Genomic DNA, 25,301 nt, shown 5'->3' on the forward strand with positions numbered 1-25,301 from the left:
TGCACGCACAACCTGCGGTCATAAACCTGTACTGTCCCTTTTCCTGTTTTATTTTTTTTTCCCTCGTGTGATTATCGCGTGGTGTTTATAGGATGTTCTTAATTCTGGTGCTCTTTCCATCCGCAGCGCTCTCTCTGACTAACGATTCGCATACGAACACTACGATGGCTGACCATAAGCTGGTCGGGTGGATATCTCCCGACAACCATCGTAGCACGTCCGAAATCATCTGGAGCTGTCTTGCAATTTTCCTGGTCTGCACCTGGAAATGCATGCATCTCAACATTCCCAGCGTGAAGGAGCGTGGTACAACGGAATGGGTCAAACTACTTGGGATCCCTCTCCCAAAGCCGTCCCCAGAGCTGCGACGGAGGTGGCTGAAGAGAGTGGGGTGGATGTTTGTTTTGGCCATAGCACCGGAATTAGGGGTCATGATTTCTGTAAATCAGAAGCACGTGGCGGAAGAGCTCTACGATAGGCATAAACACATGGACTGGTCGGTAGTTCATGCCCACTATGCGAACATGGGTGGGTTTTCCATAGCGATTCCGGAAGAGGAGGGTGAGATTAAAGCAGAAGGCACCTCTGTTGCAACCAATGCCGCAGAATCAGAAACAGCAGCAGCAGAAGCTGAGCATATGATGGCGTCGCGAGAGATTAACGCTGAAAGCCATGTTGAGGATGCTGTTGACAAGAGAGAGCCTTCAGTGGAGGAGCGGTTGATTGGACTGGACAATGTGGAGAAGGAGACGCGATTCCGAATCAGCCGGTTGCAGGCAAGCGATCTCGGTGAGTGAAATGTTGCACCAAGGCCAACTGTGTAAATATGATCTGATTGGGCTGTGACAGCGCGTCTCGATGAACTTGGTTTATTTCCTGCCACTAAAGCGTCCCACGGCAAGAACAGGGCTCTCCCCATGACCACCATCGATGATATCCAGGACCGGTCCAAATCGGACGCCTTCACAAAGTTCTTCGCACTCGTCCAATGTGCCTGGTTAGTGATCCAAAGTATTGCGCGTGCTTGTGCGGGTCTCCCATTAACTGAACTTGAATTGACCACCCTCGCCTTTATCTTCTGTGCTTTCATCATGTACTGGTTTTGGTGGGATAAACCGTTTGATATTCAGACACAAACCATCCTCCTCTGTCCGCCGGAAAAGGCAGAACAGATGCGAGATTTTATCAAAAGAAAGGACCGATTTCTAGGAAGCGATAGAGAGCCACGCTTCCATCAACTCAATACTTTGGCGATTGACGGGTTCTTGGATATGTTTAGCAGATCGGTTAACCACCCCCCCTTGACTCAGAAACTGTCCCCAGCGTCAGTTGCGGTGTCATTCTATTTAACGGCATTCGTTTTTGCCGGATTTCATCTGATTGCCTGGAATTGGGAATTCCCTACTCCGATGTCACGGATAATGTGGAGAGCATTCTCGTTAATGATGCTGGTATCTTCTTTACTCCCGATGCTTGCATTTTGGGCGAAAAAGAAATTGGGGGATGAAGACGATGAGGATTATAGTGAGGGTTGTGCTCTAGCCTGTACGCTATGTTGTTGTTCAGAGAGGGGGACCTGTTGTTTATGGATGTTTGGGGTCATCCTCTTCCTGAGCTACGTTGTTGCCCGGCTTGGGATTCTGTTCCTGGTCTTTTATTGTTTCCGAGCGATGCCTGCCGATGTCTATTCAAGTCTAACGTGGACGGCGATCTTTCCTCACTTTAGATAAACAGATACAGGTCCTTGTTTTTGGTTGTATGTAGCTTCATTATTTTATTTGAACCAGAAGATCAGGTTCCTCCTTTCTATATATTGATCACTTGGTTCATTTCGAGACGGCATCCATCTATATGCCATCAGCAACTAGGCGTAAGGTAGTAAAGGAGTATTTATTATATAATTTCACCATTTGACGGAACAGTTATATCTGTTATTGGCAGCTAGAGCCTTTTTTTTATGGCCGAGTTCATCCTGTCTCTTTGTTCTTCCTCATACTCTATTGTAAATCCTCATAGGTTAGCAAACTTGCAGAGCTCCTCCACATTTTTCTACTGTTAAAACTACCTGGAATATCATTATGTGATATGTTGTCAAAGGATAATAGTGAGAATAGATCATGAGAAACATTTATAAAGACGCCTCCTATAAATGCTGATGACACGCTGTTTCACTTTGGATGTATGGACGCAGCACCTTATATTATTTTGTTTACATTATACAGATAACAGAGAAAGAGCGCCTTGAATACTGGGGCGTGATATTAGATGATTATCACATCCAAACAAGATGTTGTCCTATCTTCTCAAGCTTCTTGTGACCTTGTTCTAAGGAGCCCCGACTGTCCGTGTGCTCACAGAGAACCCATCTGAAACTCATAGCAGTCACAAATTATATGCTTATACAGTTAGTAATTGATTATATGTATGCACTACTATCGAGTAATACTAAATGTTTGTAGACTATGTAAATACTAATGGGATGGCAGGGATTAGCAAGTTATGCGACAAATGACATCATCACTCTCACCAGCCAAACAGGAGATGTGCAGCCTATATCTTTGACCCATACAACCCGCCTATCTATATTATCAATTATCCAAACTAGAGGCAGAGAATATGCAACCCCTAGTTAATGAACACGTGCTCATCGGCGGCACGCGAATCGCCTATGGCGTCTATGGAGCACAAACCGGAGAACCCGTCGTCTTACTACACGGGACACCATCCAGCTCTCTCATCTGGCGAAACGTCCTGCCTCATCTAACAAACGCCCACTACAGAGTCCACGTGTTCGACTGGCTTGGCTACGGGCTCTCTGAACGCCCCTGGGATCCATCGGTTGACACCTCGATTTCGGGCCAGGTACCGATCCTGGAGGGTCTACTGGCGCACTGGGGTCTGGAATCAACCCATCTAGTGGCTCACGACATTGGCGGGGGGATCGCACAGCGCTTTGCCATTTTCTCGCCGCAGAGGATTCGTTCCCTTACGCTTGTTGATGTGGTCAGTTTTGACAGTTATCCGTCTGCGAGAACGAAGAAGCAGATGGAGGACGGGCTGGAGGCCCTGATTCGGGCGCCTGATGCGGAACATCGCGAGCATTACCGGGATTGGTTGCTGTCTGCTGTGCAGAAATGCGAGCAGTTCGAGAGTTCGAGTCTCGAAACCTTTCTGGGATATATATCTGGCCCCGTCGGGCAGGCGAGTCTTTACCAGCATCAGGTTCGGTTTTATGATCCCAAGCACACGCTGGAAATTGCCGATCGGTTGGGCGAGCTGGGGAAATTGCCTGTCAAGCTGATCTGGGGTGCGAATGACGGGTGGCAGGTTCCTGATTGGGCGCATAAATTGCATGAATCTATTCCTGGCTCACAGGTGGAAATTATCGAGGATAGTGGGCACTTTTCTCAGGAGGATCAGCCAGAAACGCTCGCGCAGTTACTGGTCACGTTTCTGAAGCAGCATTGATAGTTGCCTTGGTTGAGGGCAATTGCTTCTGTCATTTACTGATGTAATCCAGTATCTGCTCCGATCACCAAATAGTCATCACATCCCAACCCTTGACCCGCACGCGGACCCAGAGAAAGCACGCAAAAGACGCTACATAACTCAGCCCAGTGAACAAGATGACACCCCAGAAACCCCTCCTTCCCCCCTCAGTAGCCGTGATCAAGCTGCCCGCAATCGGAATGCCTGTCAAACATCCAATACTGGCAACTGTATACGCACTCGCATAGTATCTCCCGTAGTCTTGAGTGTCGCACAGCTGCCCCAGACACACAGGCATCAGACTGATATTCGAACCGCTCGCAAACCCGAACACAATCACAAACATGATCATCAGCGCCTTACTCGGCGGAGTTCCCGCTAATGCGTCCGGTAGCCATAGCCCAATCACGGCAGCCAGGCAGACGAGATTCGATACGATCATGGTGTTATACCGGCCGCTTTTATCCGCTACGTAGCCGATAAAGTATCGTCCAAAACAGGATACTGCGTTTAAAATGGCGAGGAGCTGGTATGCAAACGCTGCAGCGCCACTTACGGCCTCGGCGTTTGAGAGGCCCTGCCGCGTAAGATAGTAGCTGGGAACATAGGTGACGGGGACGAAATACGCCCATTCGATGAGAAACACTCCGGCGGTGGTGACTGCCATCGCGCCCGTGCCGTCCCAGAATATACGTGGGTCAGGCAGCATATCACGCCATGAAGTTGCGGTGCCTTTCTTGGGCGGGAGTCGACTTCTGCAGAGGAGGACACTGATTACGCAGAGGAAGAGGAGCACGAAGCCTACGATGCGGGTTGCCCAGGCCCAGCCCACTTTTGGGAGCAGCGATTGCATCATGAGGGGGAAGAGGACGCCGCCGAATCCGCTGCCGGTGAATGCGAAGCCGGATGCTTCGCCGCGGCGTTTATCGAACCAGTGGGAGATGGCGCCCATTGCTGGGGTGAAGAGAAACGAGTTGCCAATACCGCTCAGGATGGAGAATGCGAGGACAAATTGGTAGTACTCTGGATTCTAGCATGTTAGCAACTTCATTTGAGGAATCGATGCTGAGAAGACAACCTATACATAAACCCAGTGTAAATGTTCCCGCCAGCAGAAAGACGCTCCCTATCATGATGAGCTCCCTAGGGCCCCTGGCGTCAAATATCGGTCCAACTTGTAAGCCGCAGAAGTAGGAAACAAAGACATAGATGCCGAATATCCACCCTGTAGAGTCCGTAGAGGTGTTTGTCAAGAGGGTCGTCGAAACATATGCCTCCAGTACACCCACCGAGTTCACAAGACCGAGGCCCGCGGTCATGCAGCACCAAGATCCCAGCGCGACTGTCCAGGCTGCGATACCTCCTTCCGGGTAGCTGATTATTTCATCCTGAGATGCATGGACCGGTTGTGTCAAAGACTTCTCAGAGCACTGAGACGGCTTCTCAGATGAGATCTGCGGGCCGTCCATTTCGAGAATGGTTGATATGAATATACCGGAGGATGGAATTAACAAGAGATAATTGAGAAAAATAATATAAAAACGAACAACGAGTCTACGACAGTGCAAGGAGGGGCAACGCCAATTGTCGCAAGATCATGAGTAGCTTAAGAAAAGAGCCGGGGATATTGCACCAGAGTGATTGGTGGGAAAGGCTTCCATTAAAGGACCGGACTCTATTGTTATAGTGGTCAGCCTAATCTACGTCAGAGCAAAAATACCTGAGTGATTCCTGATAATCCCTGTACGGATCTAACGGATCTAACTGGTGAAGGTAGTCTACCACTGTCGATCCTTATTGGATCTTACTCATCTTACTCTCCATGCAACCAGATGACGCTAAACAGTCCTTATATAATTCCGTCGACAAGAGGTGGCTGACCTGCCCCGCACACCTATTGAACGTACGATTCTCGCAGTAATCTTCCTTAGGTTACAAGTTACCATCCTTGCTATGTCGTCATGGAGAAACACGCGTTGCCTTATTTGGCCGTCACCTAACGTCGTTGAGACACCTGGAAAACCACAGACTTGTCCCCAGTCTCCTGCCACAATTTCACCACGAAGTCGCCCGAGTATTCCCTGGCCTGCTGGAACTGCTCCCGAGTGTACTTGAGGCAACTGTTGGTTAACACGTACTTCTTGTGCCCATTGACGCGGACCGGAGCAAGCGTGGTGGCGACATTCACGCTTCCAATCTCGGTCTGCAGGGGCAACAGGTAAAAGACATGCTTTCTGGTTGCGGCTGCTGCAGATCCCGATGCCGCGGCAGAGCCATCCGATCCTGACTCGAAGCATTCGCCGACTAGGCCTGAGAAACGATTCATTTCCGGATGCTGATAGAATTGCTCAATGAGGCCCGGATCAGCACCCCCGCCGAAAACCTGCATTTCTGAAAGCAGAATGTCGCCCGGCCGGGTGATGCTCTTCAGCATCGGTCCAATTCGAGCAGGCAGGTCATTGCCCTCCTGGAAACCAAGGTTGGTCACAACGGTGACTAGGCTCTCAGAAGATGTAGTTTCATCTTTAGGCTTTGGGAAACCGGCTACGGAGCATTTATAAAAATCCTCGACCCAATAGCTGAATCTTTCTTCTCCGATTACAGGGACCAAAGCGTTACGCATGGTCTGCTCGGACTCGGGATTGATATCGATGCCCACGTACTGGCGAAGCCTGACGCCCGCAGCTAGGAGTCGCTCGAGGATGGCCCGTGATTTCCAAGGCTCGGGGCCCAGCTCAACATAGCGGATTGGACGGTTGTCGGCGAGCATGGCAATTTCATCCGCAGCCTGAAGCAGAGCATCGCGGAAGCATGGCCCTAGCTTTCCAGCGCAGGTGCGCGGATCTTCCAGCGCCAGACGGTTAAGGGTGGCCATGGTGTTGAATATGGCAGCCAGATTCTGCTCCTGGTTGGTGTTCTGTTTGAATCCATGGGGCTGGTATTTGGACGAGTTATCAAGGACAATCAGCTGCTCTGGCTGGATGCTGCTCTGAGAAATGAGAGCATGCGCAACGAGGTCGTTGAAGGCTGGAAGTGTGGTGACAGTCATCTTCATAGCTCAATTGTTCAAAAGGGTAGATAATGATACTGATTAATGGGTCATGTCATTCGAGAGCCTGCGGTCTGGGCTGACACCATCCCCATATTTATAGTTCGTGACCAAGGACATTACTCAATCTCACTTTCTTAAGATGACACGTCCGTCCTTCTCGATCCTGAGCGGTTTGTATCTTCGAACATCATTCTTTCGTCAGTCGCGGTTGTGTTCGCTGCAGGCATCAAGAGTAGTTGCGAGAAAAGCACCAATCTAGCTGTATCAGGACATCCCGAGCCTGGTATTTCATCGACGGATCCCACAACAGACGACCGGGACGGCTCGATCTAAGACACAAGTATTAGTTGAGTCCTCGCATTGCTCACTCAGATTGTATGAGATCGTCCTTTGAGCATATGCTGGACGACCAATCATGCTTTCGCTGACTGCAGCGAGGGAAGTCTCCATCATGGGGTCTGGAGGCACATTGCTAGGATTCGAATCCTCCAAGGCTCGCTCAGGACACCTATTGGGAGATTGTGAACACATTGGCGCATGATGCAGGGTTAATATACGTATGTGCAGCGAGCTGCTGAAACAGATTGACATGAAGGTGGGTAGCCCTGGTAGCATCCAGCCTATGAAAGGTGATGAATAATATGTACGTGAACATTGCGACACATGCTGTTGCATTATACGCGCCAGTTATCTCTAGCCTCGAGACTTCGGCTACACGTATGCATAAGTTGATCTTCCTGCAGTCATGTTATGCAGCAGTAACCTGTTTGGAGTACAAGGATATATAAGCCACAGCGGATGTACTTTTGCATATTCGGTATGGTGAACCAGGGGCAGCATCTGCAAGCTGGAGGCTGAGAAATTTAATGAGCGTCGAGAAGGTTTATAAATGGTTGATATTACCCGACTGAAGCCACATCGTCATGTCGCCGAGATTCGTTCTATGCCTAGCCTCGCGAGACCCAGTTTGAAGCAGGCCATCAGCACGGGAGAACGGCCCGCCAATAGATGGCCCGTCGATCCTGTCGATCAGCCGGGATCATGGGCGGTTTATTTTGGAGATCGCTTCCAGTGCCGCGGGGGGGGGGTTGTAATCAGTCCTCGTATTCAATTTGGAGCAATTAGATATGCTGCAATTCACCATCGTTGTCCTGTCACCTGTAATGGAGACGCCGCAATTCAACGAAATGATCAGCTGTTCAAAATACCTATATGGGCTTTTGGGGCTCCTACAAACTGGCATTTGGGAAACAAGTTACCAGCGCGCCAAGTAGGAATCAGGATAATCGTCTCGGATTGTTCGAGTAGAGCATTGCTCGGTAGGAACTGCGAGTCTGCGACAGACGGAATACTAGTCATGTTCAGCGACATCTTCTAGTGTGTGCGGCATACAACTAAAGGATAATTTCAATATGCAAATCTGCCCAACAGCTTTAATGCAAGCGTTTTGTAACAATCACGGCCCTCAGTGGGCAGGCGTGCCTTAGTCCTTCTGATATTGTCCGCTGCGGTCCTCTGATTGAGAGCCACGGAGCCTCGTCGAACAGAATGTGCTCCAAGGTAAGCCATGTGTCAGACATGCACCGAGATCCAAACTGCACTTCAGCTGGAGAGACCAGCTAGCTAATCGTCAAGGGAACCCCATAGCTATGGTATGTTTCATGGTACTACTGCTCTTCAAAATTTTTGGACATGTTATGGGCCGCACGTTTCTTCTATCAACGATCCTCTTACTAGGAAGTGTATTGAACAAACGACGCTTGCAGATGAATATACTATAGCAGTCGCTTTGATGACCCTAAAAATCATTGTGACTCTCCTTTCTCCGTCAAAGGGTGCTGCTGTCCATAAGAAGATTGCATGGCATCATTACACCTTGAAGAAAGTGAATGGATAACGGTCTTGTTCGGCTACCCTCCTTGACAATCGAGCATCTTGTCGAGTCAACGTATCAAGACTCCTGTAATCGCTTTTACAGTGACATTGCACCCAGGGCTGTCGTATATCAGCCATACATATTCTCACTATCGAGGGCCCCATATGGCACAGAAGAAAGATGTTAGAGAACCATAATGAGGATCAGGTCCCTCCTAGAGAAGACCAGAAGTCTATTGTCTGGGCTTCCGGCTAAATATCATAATTCCACACTTTCTGTCAAAATCTCTCGAAAACCAGTCCCTCTGATGCAACAATGATTCAGATGACAGACTCTTAGCAATGCAATTATCCACCCTTAGACCCCGGCCTCTTATATTTTGAATTAACGTCAGATCTCAGAATAAATAAAGGGTTGTTAAAGAGCACTGAGGGCTGATATATTGGTTTCCTAACAACGATAAGTATGCTCATATATTCCCGGATATTGGTGATCAAGCAACTGTCACCCAGTCGGATGTGTGTTCGAGGTAGGTTGTGCCAGTCCCAATGAACGGATAAATGCATCATTCCTGCAACCGCCAGAACATGCCAGACAGCAGAACTCTTTTCATCTCAGCTATTGGGACATTTTATGCAACATGTCAGAGTGATGTAGCATTCTAGTAAGCACTAGCTTCGCATTATTAATGCTCATAGGGTAGATGTTTCCGTCGTCTGTGTGCGTGCATTAGTGGCAGAACATCCGCGTGTCAAGCTCATATTCGACAAGGGAATTGGACCATTTATGTCCGCGTCAGGGACAAATATTTTTCTTTTGCTCCTCAACCCCCTCCCTCGTTGTCTCAGGTTTGTGGTGCAGCATGTTGCGATTTTCTATTCTCTTAAGCGCCATCTGCGCCATTGCTCTCGCACAAACAGACAAGACTTTACCCAGTGTCTTTGAACCAGACAATTACGATGTCAACGCCGCGCTTTATAATCTTGGGGTGGATGTTTCTGCGATCCCTGCCCTGAGTTCGCTGCAGTCGCGGTCAACCGAATCCGCCTGTGGTGCAGCCGTCAGTACCTCGATTCATGAACCCAGGAAATGCATATGAAACCTGACATTCTACAGTGCAGCGCCCTGGGCTTTCTCTATGGCCCAAGTAGAGCATTCGCTCAGAATACGACCGCGTACACCAATGCCACAGGATCGTATTGGTCGGTCCAGCAGGAAGAAGTTCGTCCATACTGCATCTTCAAGCCATCGGTAAACACTGATGTTTCAATTGTTGTACTTTTGTCAAGGTACACTGGCTGTCCCTTTGCCATCAAGAGTGGTGGCCATGCTGCCTTTGCGGGAGCATCGAGTATTCAGGGCGGTATTACGGTCTTGCTGAAGGATATGAACGCCATCACACTGAATGAGGATAGATCTGTTGTTTCAGTTGGCCCTGGTAATGTTTGGGTGCAGGTATACGCGGCATTAGAGCCCTATGGGCTCGCTGCCATCGGCGGCCGGGTTTCCACAATTGGCGTGGGAGGTCTTACGACCGGAGGCGGGATTTCATACTACTCCAATATATATGGTTGGGCTTGCGATAATGTCCAGAGCTTCGAGGTACGAGCCATGCATTGTACCTTTTGTTTGGAAGCTCACCGAGACGAAGGTGGTTACTGCGAGTGGTGCCATCGTCACAGCCAGTGCAGAGTCCTATCCCGACCTCTACTGGGCTCTCCGAGGCGGCGGGAATAACTTCGGCATAGTCACCAAGTTCAACCTCTATACTATTCCCAGCCAGGAAATGCGAGGTGGAACCCGAGTCTTTGCCGAGGATCAATTCAGCGAGGTGATCAGCGCCTTCGTCAGCGTCGTCAACGGCGCCTCCAATGACGGTAATGCACAGCACTGGGTCGCGTTTGTGCATACTCAGGGACAGAACATCGCTGCTGCTGAGATGACCTATGTCAAGAACGTGAGCGAGCCGGCCATCTTCGCTCCCTACCGCGCAATCCCCGCAATTCAGGACACCACGGCTTCCAGGACCTTGGTGGAGTACTGTGACACCGTTCAGGAGGTCAATCCCGACGGACTGCGGGAAATGTACTGGACGTTAACTGTCCGCTTGGACGAAGGCTTTATCAACTGGGTTACTGAGTACTTTTACTCTGTTCTTCCGCAGGTTTGGAGCATCCCGGGTATTAACCCATCCCTCGTCAACCAGGGCATTACCGTCCCCATGCTCAAGAACATGACTCGCAACGGGGGTAATGCACTGGGTTTAGATGCCTCGGATGGTCCACTCCACCTACTGCTAATGTCGACCTGGTGGGACAATGCGGACGACGACGAAACGATAGTTGCGTGGGCTAAAAGTTTCTGGGATACAGTCAGCGCCAAAGCGAAGAACGATGGCTTGCTTCATGACTATGTCTACATGAACTACGCCAGTCAGTATCAGGATGTCATTGCGGGCTATGGGGCTGCCAATAAAGCCAAACTGCAGAGCATTGCTGTCAAGTACGATCCCAAGGGAGTCTATCAGACGCTTCAGCCGGGTTATTTCAAGCTGGATGGCGCACCTGCCTCTGCTTCACTTTAATTGGCGAAAGCTGACTGAGCACACTGCTGATCAGCAAAATGGTTGGGAGTCTTGGTCACTTCAAGCAGTATATAGTAGTCATTGGGAGGTAACATATGTCCAATATCCACGTACTTCTTGGCGACGAACATATTTATAGTTTGTCTGATGCTAATGTTGATGCCATCCTTCACGGCGCCACTCTGAAAGTATATAGCACTTATACTGATAATGACTACAATACATAGCCTCAATGCGTTGCATATCAATCGGTTCCTAGTGCGTGGATGAGTATATATCTACGAAGCATATGAACTAAGCTATCCTAAGTTATTCCAATAGATTACGTAGGTTTAGACCTCATGTGATGTGGATCACAGTTAACAGTCAGCCATCAGAGGAAAACCTGCTGGTAAGTTATGGTATTTGAGAAATACCAAAATTGTAAAAAGCGCTGGGGACTCTACCTAGTGAGATGAGGGAGGAGAAACATAGCGTTAGTTCTAGCTGATTACTCATGCCTATTTCGGGGCTTAACCCTTGAAGTAGGTGACTGGGATGATAATAACATCATCACCGAAGGTGGAGGGATCTTCTTCCAACTATGTTGTTCTTTAGTGAAGATTGTGACTGCTTAATTAGGAATGAATGAATTGCTTTCCGTTATAATATCTCTTCTATCCAGTTGAACTTATGTCCAACCTGGACACGACCTGGCTCATGACTCCCAATTGCGACGAAGCTTGACCTACTCTTCGGAGTGCTATGCGATATCCCTCGTACATTTTATCTTGAAAACATTGCCCGAAGCCCTGTAGGAATGTTAGTTTCTTAAGTCTTCCGCCACCAATTCTCGAAAAGTTTCATGTGGTCCAATTTTTGGTTCAAGCGTGGGCGGACGGCAGACAGCAACTTGAACCCGGCCCTCCCGCCGCTAGATATGGCTACGAGTCTACGACGACTTTATCAAGAACTATGAAATATGCGTTTTTGCCGGGTTCAGGTGGCATAACCAAATTAAATCAATTGTCCGAAGCATTTCCAAGCAGAAAGTAAGTCCTCAATCGGGAGACGATTCAGTTGTTTATGATCAACGAACAATTGGAGGAGCGCAGCTACCACTCCAGTACTTTGGTGCGTGAGGAAGGATCCGGTGTTGTTCAAGTGAGCTAAACGCTTGTCATGGACTCATGGGCTAATTTTGCGATGGGAGTTGAGGTGCTCGAAACCTAAGCTCCATTAGACTCACCGCTTATGGAACGAGCTTAGCGTAGTTGCATGGCGTCTACATTCAGAACACTAAAATTGCCCAAGCCTACATATTGGGGTGCAAAACTCCCTGAAAGTTGCTAAGAAGCTATTTGCGATATGTCCACTAACTAGATAAATACTCTGGAAACCTTGACCCATGGATGGGTTGCCGTGTGATACCCACTCGTTAACCGTGGATGCCCCTCATTACTCCATAGTGGGGCCCAGGCACCCGGAAGCAAATGTACCCCCTACAAAGAAGCTAAGCCCGATGGGTAGATGGCCAGCCCTTAAAAAGATTGCATAGCCGCCACACATTTTCATTTTTTTATCTGCTTCAATTCATCTCCTCTTTAATTCGTTAATATGTATGAACGTGATGTCTTCGGAAACCCCCGATATTATGGCCCGCGCAGTCCCCTTTAAAGAAGCCAAGAACGCTGCCACATCCCTCGCAGAGTGCTTTTCAGATGATCGAGTAGCGCGCTACTACCTCCGAGTTTCTGATTGCAATCGGCCACTTACATCAAAAGAGGAGAAACTGAATCTTCGCATATACGAATGCCTCACCGCTGCCCACTGCCATGATGGCCTTGTCGTTACTGCCGGACCGTGCTATGACTCTGTTGGTCTTTGGCTGCCGCCTGGTTCCGACTGGACCTGGAAAACATACTGGAGGAGTGGGTTATGGCTGCTCTGGCCGCGACTTGGAAGAGAAGGCAGAGCGAGATTCTTTGGTTCATGGGACACACTGGAGGAGAGCATGACCAGTACAATGGGGACGCGAGCTTCGGTCACTTGGGTATTGACCGACTTGGGTACGAGAAAACGTTCCCGAGGCAAGGGGCATGCTACTAAAGTGATGGAGTACGGGCTTGCCTTGGTGCGTGTCTACCCATCCTCGTTGTAGTGCTATCGACCAGATCCAGTCACCTCCCGGGAGTATGCGCTGTTCGTCTCAAACATATCTAATGACCGCTTAGGCTGACGCTCAACGTCAACCCACATACTTGGAATGCTTTGATTATAACCTGCCGTTTTATGAGAAGTTCGGCTTCCGGAAGAGGGGTACGCTCTCATTGGATCATACTCAGGGACCGATCGTCCTACAGACAATGGTTAGGGAGCCAGGGTTGTTCACCTTGTGCTGAAGTGTCTAGAATGCCGTAGTGATCCCAAACAGCATTGAAGAATTAGGACGACAGACGATAAACTTTATACCCGCTCCTTGCTCCGAAAAAGTGCCCTCAATTCTGACCCAAGTCGCATCTTCCATTCGTGAGGCATCTCTGGGCCCGAAGACCAGACGACAACTTCCTTCAACGCATGAAGATATACGTGCTTCCACAAAGCAATTTCCCTGAGCCATCTAAGTAGCATGTCATAGTGCTCGACCACATTTTCAGTGCGCGATATGTGCTCGAATGGGACCTGGTTCCGACAATGGAGGCGGACCTCTTCGAGTTGAATTTGTAAAACTTCCAGATTTGGCGGAAGCATCTCAACAATCTTCGCCGAAGACGAAGCATCGGCGTCCTGCTCTTCTCGGTACTCAAGGCTGGGATGGACCATCCACCACGCAGGAAGGCCTAAACGTTTGAGAGCGACGAAGCCGCGCATTGATTTCATGACATGCCCAGCGGGGTGTTGCAGGGAGATGTGTTGATGAGGCTGAGCATAGACAGCAAGCTCTTCCAAAGACGACTGCTGGGCGAGCAGAGGGGCTGGGAAATTAGATGGCGTGATGGCGTTACGAATCTGCATCTGCTTTCCGTGGTAGTGGTAGTGAAGAGAAATTAGTGCTGTAGGGGCACGCAATATCGTTTTCATCCCAGTTGCGGAGCAAATACTGCTTGAGATAACTAAATGTGTAATGGAGGATCTCGAGTTTAAGCTTTGTGGAATCGTTTCTTCAATAGCTTCCGTCTGCCTTGCCCAGCTTTGATTCGTGGTCATGCTTAGAATCCGCAGAAATTTGTTGCTCAATAATTTCTCGAGCATTTGCATGTCAACTGCTTTGCCCTGTGAGATGCAGATATGAAGAGAGCAGATAGTGCTCCAGTATTTGTTCCCACGGCGGAGTCTGCTGACAACTTTGAAGAAAGCATGTCATTAACGATTTAGAACCCTACGTATGCTTGTTTGAGCATTGCAACGTGGACAACCAATCATTTCGCAGCGTCGAGGTCTGGATAAAGCACATGAGATGGACACATACTCTACGATGGTACTGCGGTGTACCAAATTGTCAAAGTCAAGAATTTGACGAACGGACAATGTTTGAGAATCACATGGAGCTTCTACATCCAGGATCTTATAGTTCTTCTCAACTAGCAATACTCAGCGAAAGCATGAGGCGCCCTGCAACAGTGGTTTTCCAATATTGCCCGCTTTGTAACTACGTACCCGAAATCCATCCGACCACAGTTGCCAACCGAAAGACGCGGGCACATGTTGCGAACACCGACAACTTGCACAAACACGTAGCAGCTCATCTCGAGGAGCTTGCATTGTTGTCACTTCCATGGCAGGATGATATGGGCGAGGGTTCTTCGAGTAGGGACTCGCCGTTGGAGGAGAAGCGATCTACACTCAAGGATGCGGGCGTTAACGGTCTTGATGATGTATCACTGATGTTTGACGATCCTCCCAAGCTTGAGCCTTTGGCAGACGAACCGAACGAGTTTAACAACCTCTTTCAGCCCGAAGCGCCTACGGTAGACTCAAGGGAAGCGGAATGGGGATTTGTGCCGTCAATACCATACGATGGCCACTCGGAAGACCGAGTTCTGCAGAACTTGATGCGGAAGCATTTGGCGAGTCAGGTTGAGGAGCTGGGTACGAAACACAGAATAGAGCGTGAAATTGGAATTCCCACTCAAGGTAAATATTTTAGAGGCAGCCTCAATGCTGTGTACGACGCTAATATGCTACCCAGTCGAGCTGCAAACGATCTGCGACTGGATTTCGCCAATGGATTTCTCTGCCGCGCATGAGCGCATTTCGGCCACGAGACAGGAAGGAACATGCGATTGGTTCATCCAAAGTCGTACCGTTACGGATTTCATTGCACATAGAGGGTCGGTTATATGGGCTGTTGGGATACGTACGTGGCTCTGGTACACATAAATTTCCTCCACCTTGGTCTTCGCTAATGAGCAGCAGCTGGGTCAGGTAAAACCGTTCTGTCGTAGGTTCAGTACTGACGCGGGCAGATGGTTTCTCAAGGCTGACCATGGCAATAGATCCGCTATTATTGACTACCTCACGCGTTTCGCTCCCTCGTCACCACAGCGAGCTGCCGTAGCGTACGCTTACTGCGACTCTCGGATGCAAGAGTCACAAACAACCTTAGACCTAGTTGCTTGCTTCCTCCGACAACTCCTTGAAGTTTATTGGGAAGTTAATGTATCGGTATGTTCTCATGTCGTACTACTAGTCGCAGAAGATATGCTTCTCTTCATTTCATGTGCTTTACCATAATCAAACCATACACTTCGTGAGCCCCTTAGCTAACTATCTTCAATTAAGATACCTGATGATGTCCACGCTATTTACTATCTGCACAAAGAAACAAAGACGGGCCCATCTGTGGCAGAGTGCTTGAAGATGTTGACAGCTCTAATTGCAGGCTGTGAGAGCGTTTTCGTAGTCATCGATGCGCTTGATGAATGCGGCCCCGCCACACGGCAGGAGCTCGTTAGGACGATCAGGTCAGTAGCGCCTGTTATACATTTACTAATAACGTCGCGGTATCTTGGTGATATCGAGGCGATACTCGGTGATGTATCCATCGTGGACGTCTCTGCGCCGGGAGAAGATTTGAAGTGTTACGCTCAAGGGTGTATTGAGAAATACCCATCGTTGCAAACGGTGCTGCAAACACTACCTAGTGAGATGAGGGAAGTATATGTTAAACATATTGTCCAAAGCGCTGCAGGAATGTTAGTTGTCTCAGTCCCAATCGAAACAGTCCACTTACTAATTCTCGAAAGGTTTCCCGTGGTTCGATTTTTAGTTCAAGCGTGGGCGAACGACAGTCAACGACTTGAAAGCGGGCCTCCCTCCCTGTCGCTGGTCTCCCGAGAACTCGATGCATACTATAATGAGATAACGATGAGGATATTTAATCAACCAAGTCCGGACTCTACCCTAGCTCGACAAATCTTGATATGGGTAGCTTTTTCCAGACGACCTGTTACCACTAGCGAAATCACCGACATTGTTGGCGTGGAAGTCACTTCTCAAGTCATTGCGTCTTCTCGTGGAGTCCTGGCGGGGGCAGAGCTGCTCACCTCCGTATGTGCTGGCATTCTTACCATTGACTCCAAAGCCGGCACCCTACGTCCGGCACATGTCACGCTGGAGACATACCTTCAACGGAACCGGGAGGGCATATTTGCGCAAGCGCAGGAATATATTACGGCATCCTGTATGAGATATCTTTCGTTTGAGGAATTCAAAGCGGGACCATGTGAGTTGCAATCCCAGTGCCAGATTCATAAGCTGTCTGCCAGGCGTCTAAACAACGGATGCCACTGCCACTGTACCTACCATTGGATGGTAACTGATTTCTCCCTCCCTTTTCTTTCTGGGTGCAAATAACCAAGATATGCTAGCTCGCCTGCAGAAACATCCATTCTTTCATTATGCCGCAAATGAATGGGGCCATCACGCACTCGGAGCAGCTGAAACTGCCTGCAAAGAGGCTATCATTGCCTTCCTCAGCAACCGACAAGCCGTCGAATCTGCGATGCAAGCTAAGAGTATTAATCGTGACTGGCAATTTTACCCTCAACACGTCGATAGCGAATCGTATCCTCGCGGGGTGACGGGGATCGCGTTGGCAGCCTTTTTTGGGCTCGCCACAATAGTTGAAGCACTGATGGACAAGAGTGTCAACGAACGAAGTTGCAGTGACCCCGAAGAAGCACTTTTCTGGGCGGCTACAGGAGGTTCCGCTGAAGTTATAAAGCTTTTGTTGACGAGGGGTGTAAGCCCTAACGTGCGTGGCGTCATGAGGGCAGCAGCAGAGAACGGCTACGAGGACGTTATTCGTATATTGGCCGCAAATGGTGGCGATGTCAATGCAGGGTGCTATGAAGACGAAGGTAGCGCTCTTCAAGCCGCTGCGATAAAGGGCAATGAGACCCTAATACGACGTCTTCTTGAGCTCGGGGCCGATCCCAACAGAGTTGGCGGCGAATTGGGAAGCGTTCTTCACATCGCAGCCGTCAATGGTGACGAAAGTATCACCGGCTTACTGCTAGAAAATGGAGCAGACCCCAATATGAAAGGTGGTATGTACGGCTTCGCACTTCAGGCAGCTGTCGAAGAGGGCCATGAGAATATCATACAGATGTTGCTCGATAACGGTGCAGACGTCAATCTCGAAGGTGGGCCTTACGGGAACGCATTTCAAGCCGCGGTGGAGAACGGGGATCAAGATATTGTTGAGCTCTTGCTGGCTCATGGGGCAAATATAAATACGATGATTGGGGGTGAAAAATATACAGCGTTGCAAGAAGTGGCAAGACGAGGCTTGGAAGCTATGGTGGAATTTCTGATTGACAGAGGAGCCAATATGGATAGTCGACAGAGGAATGGCCAAACAGCACTCCACCAGGCCGCTAAAGAAGGCCAGGCTGGAGTTGTTGCGCTGCTCGTGCAGAAAGGGGCGAACCCTAATATTCGTGATCAGCGTGGCTTTACAGCGTTGGACTGGGCGAAGAAGAAGAACTTCACCGAGGTGGTCCGGGTCTTAGAGGCGGCGCGACAGCTTTGAACCCAAAGTTTGCACTGTGGTGGAATATAGATCCATTTTTTTTGATCCGCCTTAAACATCCTCTGATGATACCTGCTTACCCGGGAGAATGTAAGTCCAGGACAACAAATCGGCAGTGGACCAATAGAGTGCACGTAATAATTTGAGAGATGAACTCGTTCTGCGTTGTGTAGCAACACTTGATAGCCCAGACGTCATATCGCTCTTATTAAAATATTAGTCGCTGATTCAGGAAGATGTAGACACCTCCTCTCATGCTCAACCGTAGTACACCCGTGATGCAAACTGTCTCCGATATAATGCCCATTAAGCTCATTGCCTGCCAATTAGATCGCTCGATTTGGCATATTCAGAGTTTGGAATGTTGGAAATAAAGCGCAAATAAAGGGTGGCTCCCTGGATCCGATGTGTGTGGAAGAGACTCGAGCGCAGCAATGTCTATTTTTAAGTAGCCTCGACAATCCGCGTCAAATGGCTCTAGTAATGTCCACCTCAACTTACAAAAGTCGACTAACGAAGCGGTCGCCTTTTGTTCCTCTTGAATCGAAGAACATTGCACCATCTGACTGAATGTGGTTCGCATGGAGGTCTGCAGCGCATTTGCCGTGCTTCTGGGGGAATCAGCAGGTACCTGCCTCAGCTCCACCGAGGACTTCCTCCCAGTCCGCATTGCCACTTCTCAACCCCGTCCCACCTGTTTGTCCCACAATTTCGCCTTTGGGTTATTCTGAAAAATTTAGGGCTATGACGGCGGAAGACTACGGCAAACTATAGCGAGCGGTTCATCAAAACGCTTTTCTTTATTGAAGTAGGCAGTGCGTGGGAAAGGGGGGCATTGCAGTATGCAGGAGAGGTTACCGGAGAAGGGGTATCCGAACGTGTTTCTGCCGATTCTCAATTTGCCGAATCAGCGTTTTGATAAACCGCTCGCTAACTAACTTATAGGTTAGTTTGCCGTAGAACACTAATCAACCCTATTGAGTGGGGGCCGGGGCAGGTATTACGGCGGGAGGCTTGGGATTTAGGAGATGTTAAGCGATGGTGGCATCTTGCACCTGACACAGGAACGGAGAGGCCGATATTTGGAATTTAGGAGATGTTAAGCGATGGGGGCATCCTGCACCTGACACGGGGCAGAATATGCAGAATACGGACAATCCAGGCTATGGAGTCGTCGGTGAATTTTGAGTTTTAGCTGAGACCTACCTGTTCTCCAATATCGAGAAGGGGTTCGCCTAGACTCCGTAGCGCAGCCCTGGTTTGAAGCCCCTCCTCCTGTCGGATTCTGAGGAGCGAAGCTTTAGTGGAGAGGCTCCCGGCGAGCTGAATTGACTATCTGGTTTGCGATGCTGAGATATCTCCAGGTAATTTGTACCGAGTTCAAAGTCTAAAAGTTGGAGGTGACGAGGTGAAACAGTCGTGTTGAGGTATATTGTGGCGAGCTGGGATACCATTACAGACAAAGTACTAAGGGGCTATAGACCGAAGCGAATATAGGTGTCAATAGCGTGTGTACTAGGTGTATGTGAAGACTTAGGATAACGAGCGACGCAAATGTATAAAATGGACCATATCGCCGTGTTGGATGAAAGTCAATCATTCCCCATTCTACTATTATTCGAGCTGGTCCCTAGCATTATACTCTATATTTCTATCACGATTTTCCTTGTGAACATTGCCTCACAAGATGCCTGACTCGGGAGACAAAAGTGTCAAGATGCTTGAGCGCATCAACAAGCAGCTCAGAGGTGCTGTGCTTGCGAGTTTTCCCTGTGCGTTTGAGCAATATGTCTGCATCTCTATGCCAGGCACTATAATCGATACGCGTCAGGGAGGAAGGTCAGTATTGAGAAGCGCCAGAGTGCAGATTGCAGGTCAATCGATCATCAGCTAAAGCATAACAGCTATCTTCCCGAGGGCGAAAAGGCGACTGCCGATGTGCGCAACATGATCCAGATCAACGAATCGACGCTCGTTGACTCCATGGTCCCTCTTGACAAAGTCATGGTATGTTGTATAAGGGTGATAGTGTATAAATAGCGAATGAGATAAAACTCACTATGGATGCAGCTTGGCCCGACCGGAAAGAGTGTCACTCGAAGTTACTACACGGCCCTGGACATGCTCGTTCCTCGTAAAACAGATATCGGCTCTGTGGACGTGGAGAGTGATTTCAGCTCTGAAAGCAAAAGCAAATACAGCCAGGCCATGCGTTTCCTTCGCTCCAAAGAATCTATACTCACACCGGCTTCCGAGGTCAAGGGTTCTAAAGTTGCCCTGGTCAAGGATAAAGCTGCTCAGATTGGAATTCAAGGTACAGTAGTTGACCGCTACGTTGAGAAACAACTTGCCTGGTCCGAGGCTCGGGGAAAATGGGATGCAGTTCGAAGTGAAGCTCTTGGTAAGTCCGGAAGATGCACGAATCTGTGCGAGTATGACTGTTCTTCATATTGACCTGTCCTACAGAGGCTCGGGAGGCGCATCCAGAGATGCAAAGCGCTGCCGCATTTAGTGCCAGACAGAAAGATATCAAGCGAGCACAAGGTGAACTGCATGCGCGTTGGATGGACTGGGTGGTCAATGGCGACAAGTTTCGTGTGGACTACTGTTTTGGTGAGCATCAATTTGACTATCATCATACCCGGGTGCAGTACGATACTGACCGGTCTAAGCTTTGGTCGACCGAGATTCCATTATGGCGAGAATCGAAAGAGCAAAAGTAGGTTCCCAATGCGCATGCACAAGATTTAGATCTGGAGTCTAACCACTAACCATGGAACAGGAAGCTACCCGCGACGCTATGTTAACCAGCATCGACGGAACAGAATGGGCACAGGTCTCTCTTGAACCAAAGAACTGGTAAGTAGGCGTGAAGTTCAGCGTAAGGCAATTAGCTGACATGTGAGTCAGGGCTGCTCTTTGCCGTGACAAGGCCCTTGCGTGGGCGGAAAGAAATCCAGTTGACACCGAGTTCCTGGAAATGCGCGCTGACAATCTGAGGAAAATGCTCGCCTCCTACAAGGTTTACCAAGAGGTATGATACTGCAATATATCTTTTCATATTCATGAGATCCTTACCGATATCGCATCGTATAGACCTTCTTAGACGAGAAGAAGGCAGGTACGTCAGGAACGGCGACAGTTTCTCCGGCCACCAGTGGCACAGCTCCCTCCGGCGAGAGTCAAGCCCCTGCAACCAGCGGTAGTCAAGCTCCTGCGGCCAGTTCGCACAAGGAAGCGACAATCGAATCTACTGAAACTGAGCTGCAACAAGCCCTCCGCGATATTTACACCGCCGAGGTAGCCATAAACGACGCCAAGAAGAAAGACGGCCAGGTTAAAGATCCTAAACTTAATAAAGATCTTGAAGATGCTACGAAGAGATGGCTTAATGCCAGCAAGACTCTTGCCGGACTGCGGACGCAATTCGATGTGAATCAGCTAGGGGCTGCAGGTAGACACAACCTGTCCCGCTCTATTAGCAGCCATATCGATGGGTTGGAAGCTCAAATTGCAGCTCTCGACTCCAGAATCGCGAAGGCTGCGGGTGGTCCCAATAATATCATTTTAGGGGTAAGAAAGGATGATAGCATCATCCGCAGTGGTGATGCTGACGCTGAACACCCCTCTTCGTTCGTACCCAAGGGTGATGGGAAGAGTGCCGACGTGTGGACAAAGATCAAATTTGATATCAGCACCAAAGAAGATGAGACGAAGAGCGCGGAGAACAACCTTTCCGGCTCCTTCAATGTTGAAGTCGGCAGTTGGTGGGCCTCTGTTAAGGCACAGACGACAGTCTCATCCTCTAGCAAGTAAGAAACTCTATTCATGAACCCGATGGGACTATTACTGACCTGCAACTAATTTCTCAGGACTTTCGAGAAGAAAATGTCCGAGTGTTCCGTTTCTGGATCCTTGTAAGTTGAATCCACTCATAATACCTGCTGAGGCTGCCCGGTGAACCTTGATTGACAAATTCTGGTACTTCAAGCTCTGCCATGGTTGTCACCATTCGCCGTCCTTGGCTACATGCCGACTTATTCCAAGACTTTGATATCGATATCCCGGAAGGTACCAAGTGAGTTTGATCTCACCAGCCCTCATATGCGTCTGTAAATCTTTCTAAACAATAATCTTTCTGGGAATAGGCTCAGTCCGGGTGCTCGAACTATGCGCGACTGGATTGAGAACGGTGACGAGGTGACCAACGACAAGCGCACTAATTACGGAAAGTTTCCTGCGTATCCCACATCATTCATCGTAGCAGCCGATACTGTGCTTGAGGTAAATGCTGCCACCAACAGAGTAAATGTTCATCGTCGTTGTCTAACAATATCTGTAGTTCAAATCAAACGAATCTGACAGCAAAGAGATGGCAAGCTCGCTCTCAACAGACAGCTCAATCCAGGCCAGCTATGGCCCATGGGGTCTCAAGGCTGGGTGAGTCTAGCACGTGTATAAATTCATAGTTTCCTGTTACTAACTTTTTCTTTTAGTGCATCTGTCAAAACAGACAACAAGGAATCATCACAGAAAATGACGGTCAATGGCGGAACTCTACGCATTGAGTTCCAGGCACCTCAGATTGTTGGCTGGGTCTCTGAGATTCTACCCCAGCTACCGCGTAGTGCTGATGCTTACAAAATGGGTGGCCTAAATGCGCCACCTAACATGGCTTTCCGTGCTAACCTGTGATTGTGATCATTTGTCTTGATTGTTCAACATACGAAAACACCAGTTTTGATTCAACCTTGATAGTTGTTTAATATTTATATGAATGGAATCCAGCCCTCTGTCCTGTCTCGAGTGGAATAATCTAATTTGGTCGGACTAGTACAAGATTTTTACTGATACAGTATATGGTATTTTGCATTTCTCTATCTGAAATTTGGTTCCGTCTCCTGGGGAAAGGAAGCCAATCGGTCGCCTCTATGACGGGCGGCACGGCCCTCGCCGCGCCCCCGCCTCAAGGTCGCCTCGGGATCGTAGACCCTGGTGTGCCCGTCGGGATTAGGCTTGCGGCAAAACTGCTATTGCAGTTTTCGGTTACCACGTTGAAAACCAATACCAAACCCGAACCTTTACGGTTAACTACGGCGGACTGAATGTACAAAACCGGCCAAAATGTTTTTTTACTATGATTACCTCCCACCACACTGATGCCGCTGCTACCACATATACCACCTGCCATCCAGTATGCTTATAGAAAATGAATATTATATTAAATATATAGTAATTATAGTTATTTTAATTTATATCTAAAATATTAATTTAATATCTAGGATTCTAGGGGGTTGAATAGGTAGTAGTTTAGAATTATTCCTAAATTATAGTAGTTATTAAAAGGTTAATATGCATATATATATATATATATCACTATTACTTTTATACTAACTACTAACAGACCAAAGATGTTATTCCCTTATATCTTAGCAACCATAAGATATTGAATATCATCTAGTATTGATATCGGATGTCATCTAGTATCAATATCGAATCAATATCGAATGTCATCTAGTAGGGATATCAAATCATCGAATGCCATCTAGTAGGGATGTCGAATGTCATCTATTCGGGGTATCAAATCAATATTGAATCAATATCGAATGTTATCTAGTAAGGATATCGAATCATCGAATGCCATCTAGTAGGGATATTGAATGTCATCTATTAGGGATATTGAATGTCATCTAGTATCAATATCGAATATCATCTAGTAGGGTCAGGGATATTGATTCGATACCCCTAATAGATGACATTCGATATTGATTCGATATTGATTTGATACCCCTAATAGATGACATTCGATATCCCTACTAGATGACATTCGATATCAGTTTGATATCAATACTAGATGGCATTCAATATCCCTACTATATGGTATACATACTGTTCAGGGTTATTGTGGAAATAGTGGCTATAGGTAATACAAACAGATAACAGTAAAAAAAAGTTTTGGCCGGTTTTGTACATTTCCGCCGTAGTTAACCGCAGTATAACCATGGTTTTACTACTCAAAAACTGCACTAGCATAATTCTCGCTTCTTTACCCTTTTATGGCCTACCACCTGTTTATGTCGCTGACTCAACTAGGCAGATACCCTGCGAAGAGGGTCTAACAGCTGAAGAGGGCATACAGCTAATTCAGCAGCTGAATTTGCCAGTTGAAGCTACTGCGGTAGAATCGCATGCGCAGGGCGAATTGTCTATTCAGCCAGATCAGCCGGCTACTATCCGCCGAGGTGTAGTGGGTGTAGGGAGATTGGCCACAGGATCAATTCATGTAAAAATTGCTATATTTAGCTGAATTAATGGGTGTTGATTGAGAAAATCGATTTTGAAAATCTCTAATGAGCTTGTGGCCAGGAAATATGTTAACTAAATCTGACTGTAATGACTAACTAGATGAGATGGTTGAAAGCGACTAGCAAGTACCTTTCCACTGCTTTTGAGATTGCCATTTAATCCACCATTTCATTTACTCAAACCCTTCGTCTCAAGTGTCTCCAGAAGCCAGGTGTTCTCACTCAACTCATCGTCGCCATGCTTCCCAACAGAGGCCTGGACCTCAGCAGCTGAGGTCATAATACTCTTCCTAGAATCACTATCCACAGTTGCGCTCACGATGAGTTCCCGATTTGCCCGTTCGGTCATTTTAATGCAACTCTCGCTGAGTGATATTTTTCCAGCCGTCGTTTTAGCACAATACTGGTAGATAACATCATGGACAAGACTCCGATAGAGACGGGCGCTTTGCGGCGGATTGACGTTACTGTAAGCCCAGATCGCTTCTGTCAGGCGCAGGAGGAAGTTTTCGTTGGATTTGTCTGATTCCTCTTGGGCCAGAAATCCACCAAGAGCCTTAAGTTGTCCGCTGGGCTCAGGCCGGATGCGCGTATAACACCCAAAAAAGGCCGCAACGTCGTCGGCCTTGACCGAGATATCGTTGATTGCAGCTTTGTACAACTTGATAGCAAGTTCAAGTGTAACAGAAACACGATCAACCTGGATTTGGTTCATGTTTGGAAGAGAATATGCGAAATATGGTGTTTGAGAAAGAGTTGATCAGGAAAAAGCGGCTTCAGCTAACTTGTATAGTGGATCGATTCTTCTAGGTTTGCCTTATAGAATGTGTGTGTGTTGAGTAAAGATATCCCCGGGACAAGAACCCAGAGTATATAGGATCCGACCTATACAGAGTCGAAAACAAGGATTGTAGTATACGGGTAATGCCGTGATGGGCGACGCGTTTCGAGCATCTGTGGTCCAAACGAAGGAAGTAGAG

The 25,301-nt window shown here is 48.2% G+C and overlaps 9 protein-coding genes across 9 annotated transcripts; 5 read left to right on the forward strand and 4 right to left on the reverse strand.

Annotated features, from left to right (window-relative positions):
- Nucleotides 1-164: 164 nt before the first annotated feature.
- On the forward strand, nt 165-3,468 carry Aspvir_009350 (uncharacterized protein; the record flags this gene model as incomplete). Its single annotated transcript, XM_043272497.1, has 3 exons — nt 165-789; nt 850-1,324; nt 2,781-3,468. The coding sequence occupies 3 exons, from the start codon at nt 165-167 to the stop codon at nt 3,466-3,468; spliced, it is 1,788 nt and encodes a 595-aa protein (XP_043128432.1).
- A 64-nt stretch (nt 3,469-3,532) lies between these two features.
- On the reverse strand, nt 3,533-4,958 carry Aspvir_009351 (uncharacterized protein; the record flags this gene model as incomplete). Its single annotated transcript, XM_043272498.1, has 2 exons — nt 3,533-4,512; nt 4,580-4,958. 2 exons carry the CDS (start codon nt 4,956-4,958, stop codon nt 3,533-3,535), a joined length of 1,359 nt encoding a protein of 452 aa, XP_043128433.1.
- A 527-nt stretch (nt 4,959-5,485) lies between these two features.
- On the reverse strand, nt 5,486-6,538 carry Aspvir_009352 (uncharacterized protein; the record flags this gene model as incomplete). The annotated part of the gene is made up of 1 exon (XM_043272499.1): nt 5,486-6,538. One exon carries the CDS (start codon nt 6,536-6,538, stop codon nt 5,486-5,488), a length of 1,053 nt encoding a protein of 350 aa, XP_043128434.1.
- A 2,741-nt stretch (nt 6,539-9,279) lies between these two features.
- Aspvir_009353 (FAD-binding oxidoreductase) lies at nt 9,280-11,001 on the forward strand (the record flags this gene model as incomplete). The annotated part of the gene is made up of 3 exons (XM_043272500.1): nt 9,280-9,477; nt 9,534-10,019; nt 10,069-11,001. 3 exons carry the CDS (start codon nt 9,280-9,282, stop codon nt 10,999-11,001), a joined length of 1,617 nt encoding a protein of 538 aa, XP_043128435.1.
- Nucleotides 11,002-12,634: 1,633 nt separating this feature from the next.
- Aspvir_009354 (uncharacterized protein) lies at nt 12,635-13,141 on the forward strand (the record flags this gene model as incomplete). The annotated part of the gene is made up of 1 exon (XM_043272501.1): nt 12,635-13,141. The coding sequence occupies one exon, from the start codon at nt 12,635-12,637 to the stop codon at nt 13,139-13,141; it is 507 nt and encodes a 168-aa protein (XP_043128436.1).
- Nucleotides 13,142-13,446: 305 nt separating this feature from the next.
- Nucleotides 13,447-14,238, reverse strand: Aspvir_009355 (uncharacterized protein; the record flags this gene model as incomplete). Its single annotated transcript, XM_043272502.1, has 1 exon — nt 13,447-14,238. The coding sequence occupies one exon, from the start codon at nt 14,236-14,238 to the stop codon at nt 13,447-13,449; it is 792 nt and encodes a 263-aa protein (XP_043128437.1).
- A 344-nt stretch (nt 14,239-14,582) lies between these two features.
- Aspvir_009356 (uncharacterized protein) lies at nt 14,583-18,016 on the forward strand (the record flags this gene model as incomplete). The annotated part of the gene is made up of 7 exons (XM_043272503.1): nt 14,583-15,114; nt 15,170-15,337; nt 15,397-15,421; nt 15,477-15,645; nt 15,763-15,944; nt 16,227-16,705; nt 16,851-18,016. The coding sequence occupies 7 exons, from the start codon at nt 14,583-14,585 to the stop codon at nt 18,014-18,016; spliced, it is 2,721 nt and encodes a 906-aa protein (XP_043128438.1).
- Nucleotides 18,017-19,703: 1,687 nt separating this feature from the next.
- Aspvir_009357 (uncharacterized protein) lies at nt 19,704-22,711 on the forward strand (the record flags this gene model as incomplete). The annotated part of the gene is made up of 13 exons (XM_043272504.1): nt 19,704-19,855; nt 19,921-20,023; nt 20,087-20,417; nt 20,483-20,629; nt 20,689-20,735; nt 20,799-20,875; nt 20,927-21,050; nt 21,113-21,828; nt 21,889-21,933; nt 22,008-22,094; nt 22,165-22,300; nt 22,359-22,456; nt 22,513-22,711. The coding sequence occupies 13 exons, from the start codon at nt 19,704-19,706 to the stop codon at nt 22,709-22,711; spliced, it is 2,262 nt and encodes a 753-aa protein (XP_043128439.1).
- Nucleotides 22,712-24,490: 1,779 nt separating this feature from the next.
- Nucleotides 24,491-25,036, reverse strand: Aspvir_009358 (uncharacterized protein; the record flags this gene model as incomplete). Its single annotated transcript, XM_043272505.1, has 1 exon — nt 24,491-25,036. One exon carries the CDS (start codon nt 25,034-25,036, stop codon nt 24,491-24,493), a length of 546 nt encoding a protein of 181 aa, XP_043128440.1.
- Between the last annotated feature and the right edge of the window lie 265 nt (nt 25,037-25,301).

This window comes from Aspergillus viridinutans (genome assembly GCF_018404265.1).
Source record: "Aspergillus viridinutans IFM 47045 DNA, scaffold_8, whole genome shotgun sequence".
Classification (NCBI taxonomy): Eukaryota; Fungi; Ascomycota; class Eurotiomycetes; order Eurotiales; family Aspergillaceae; genus Aspergillus; species Aspergillus viridinutans.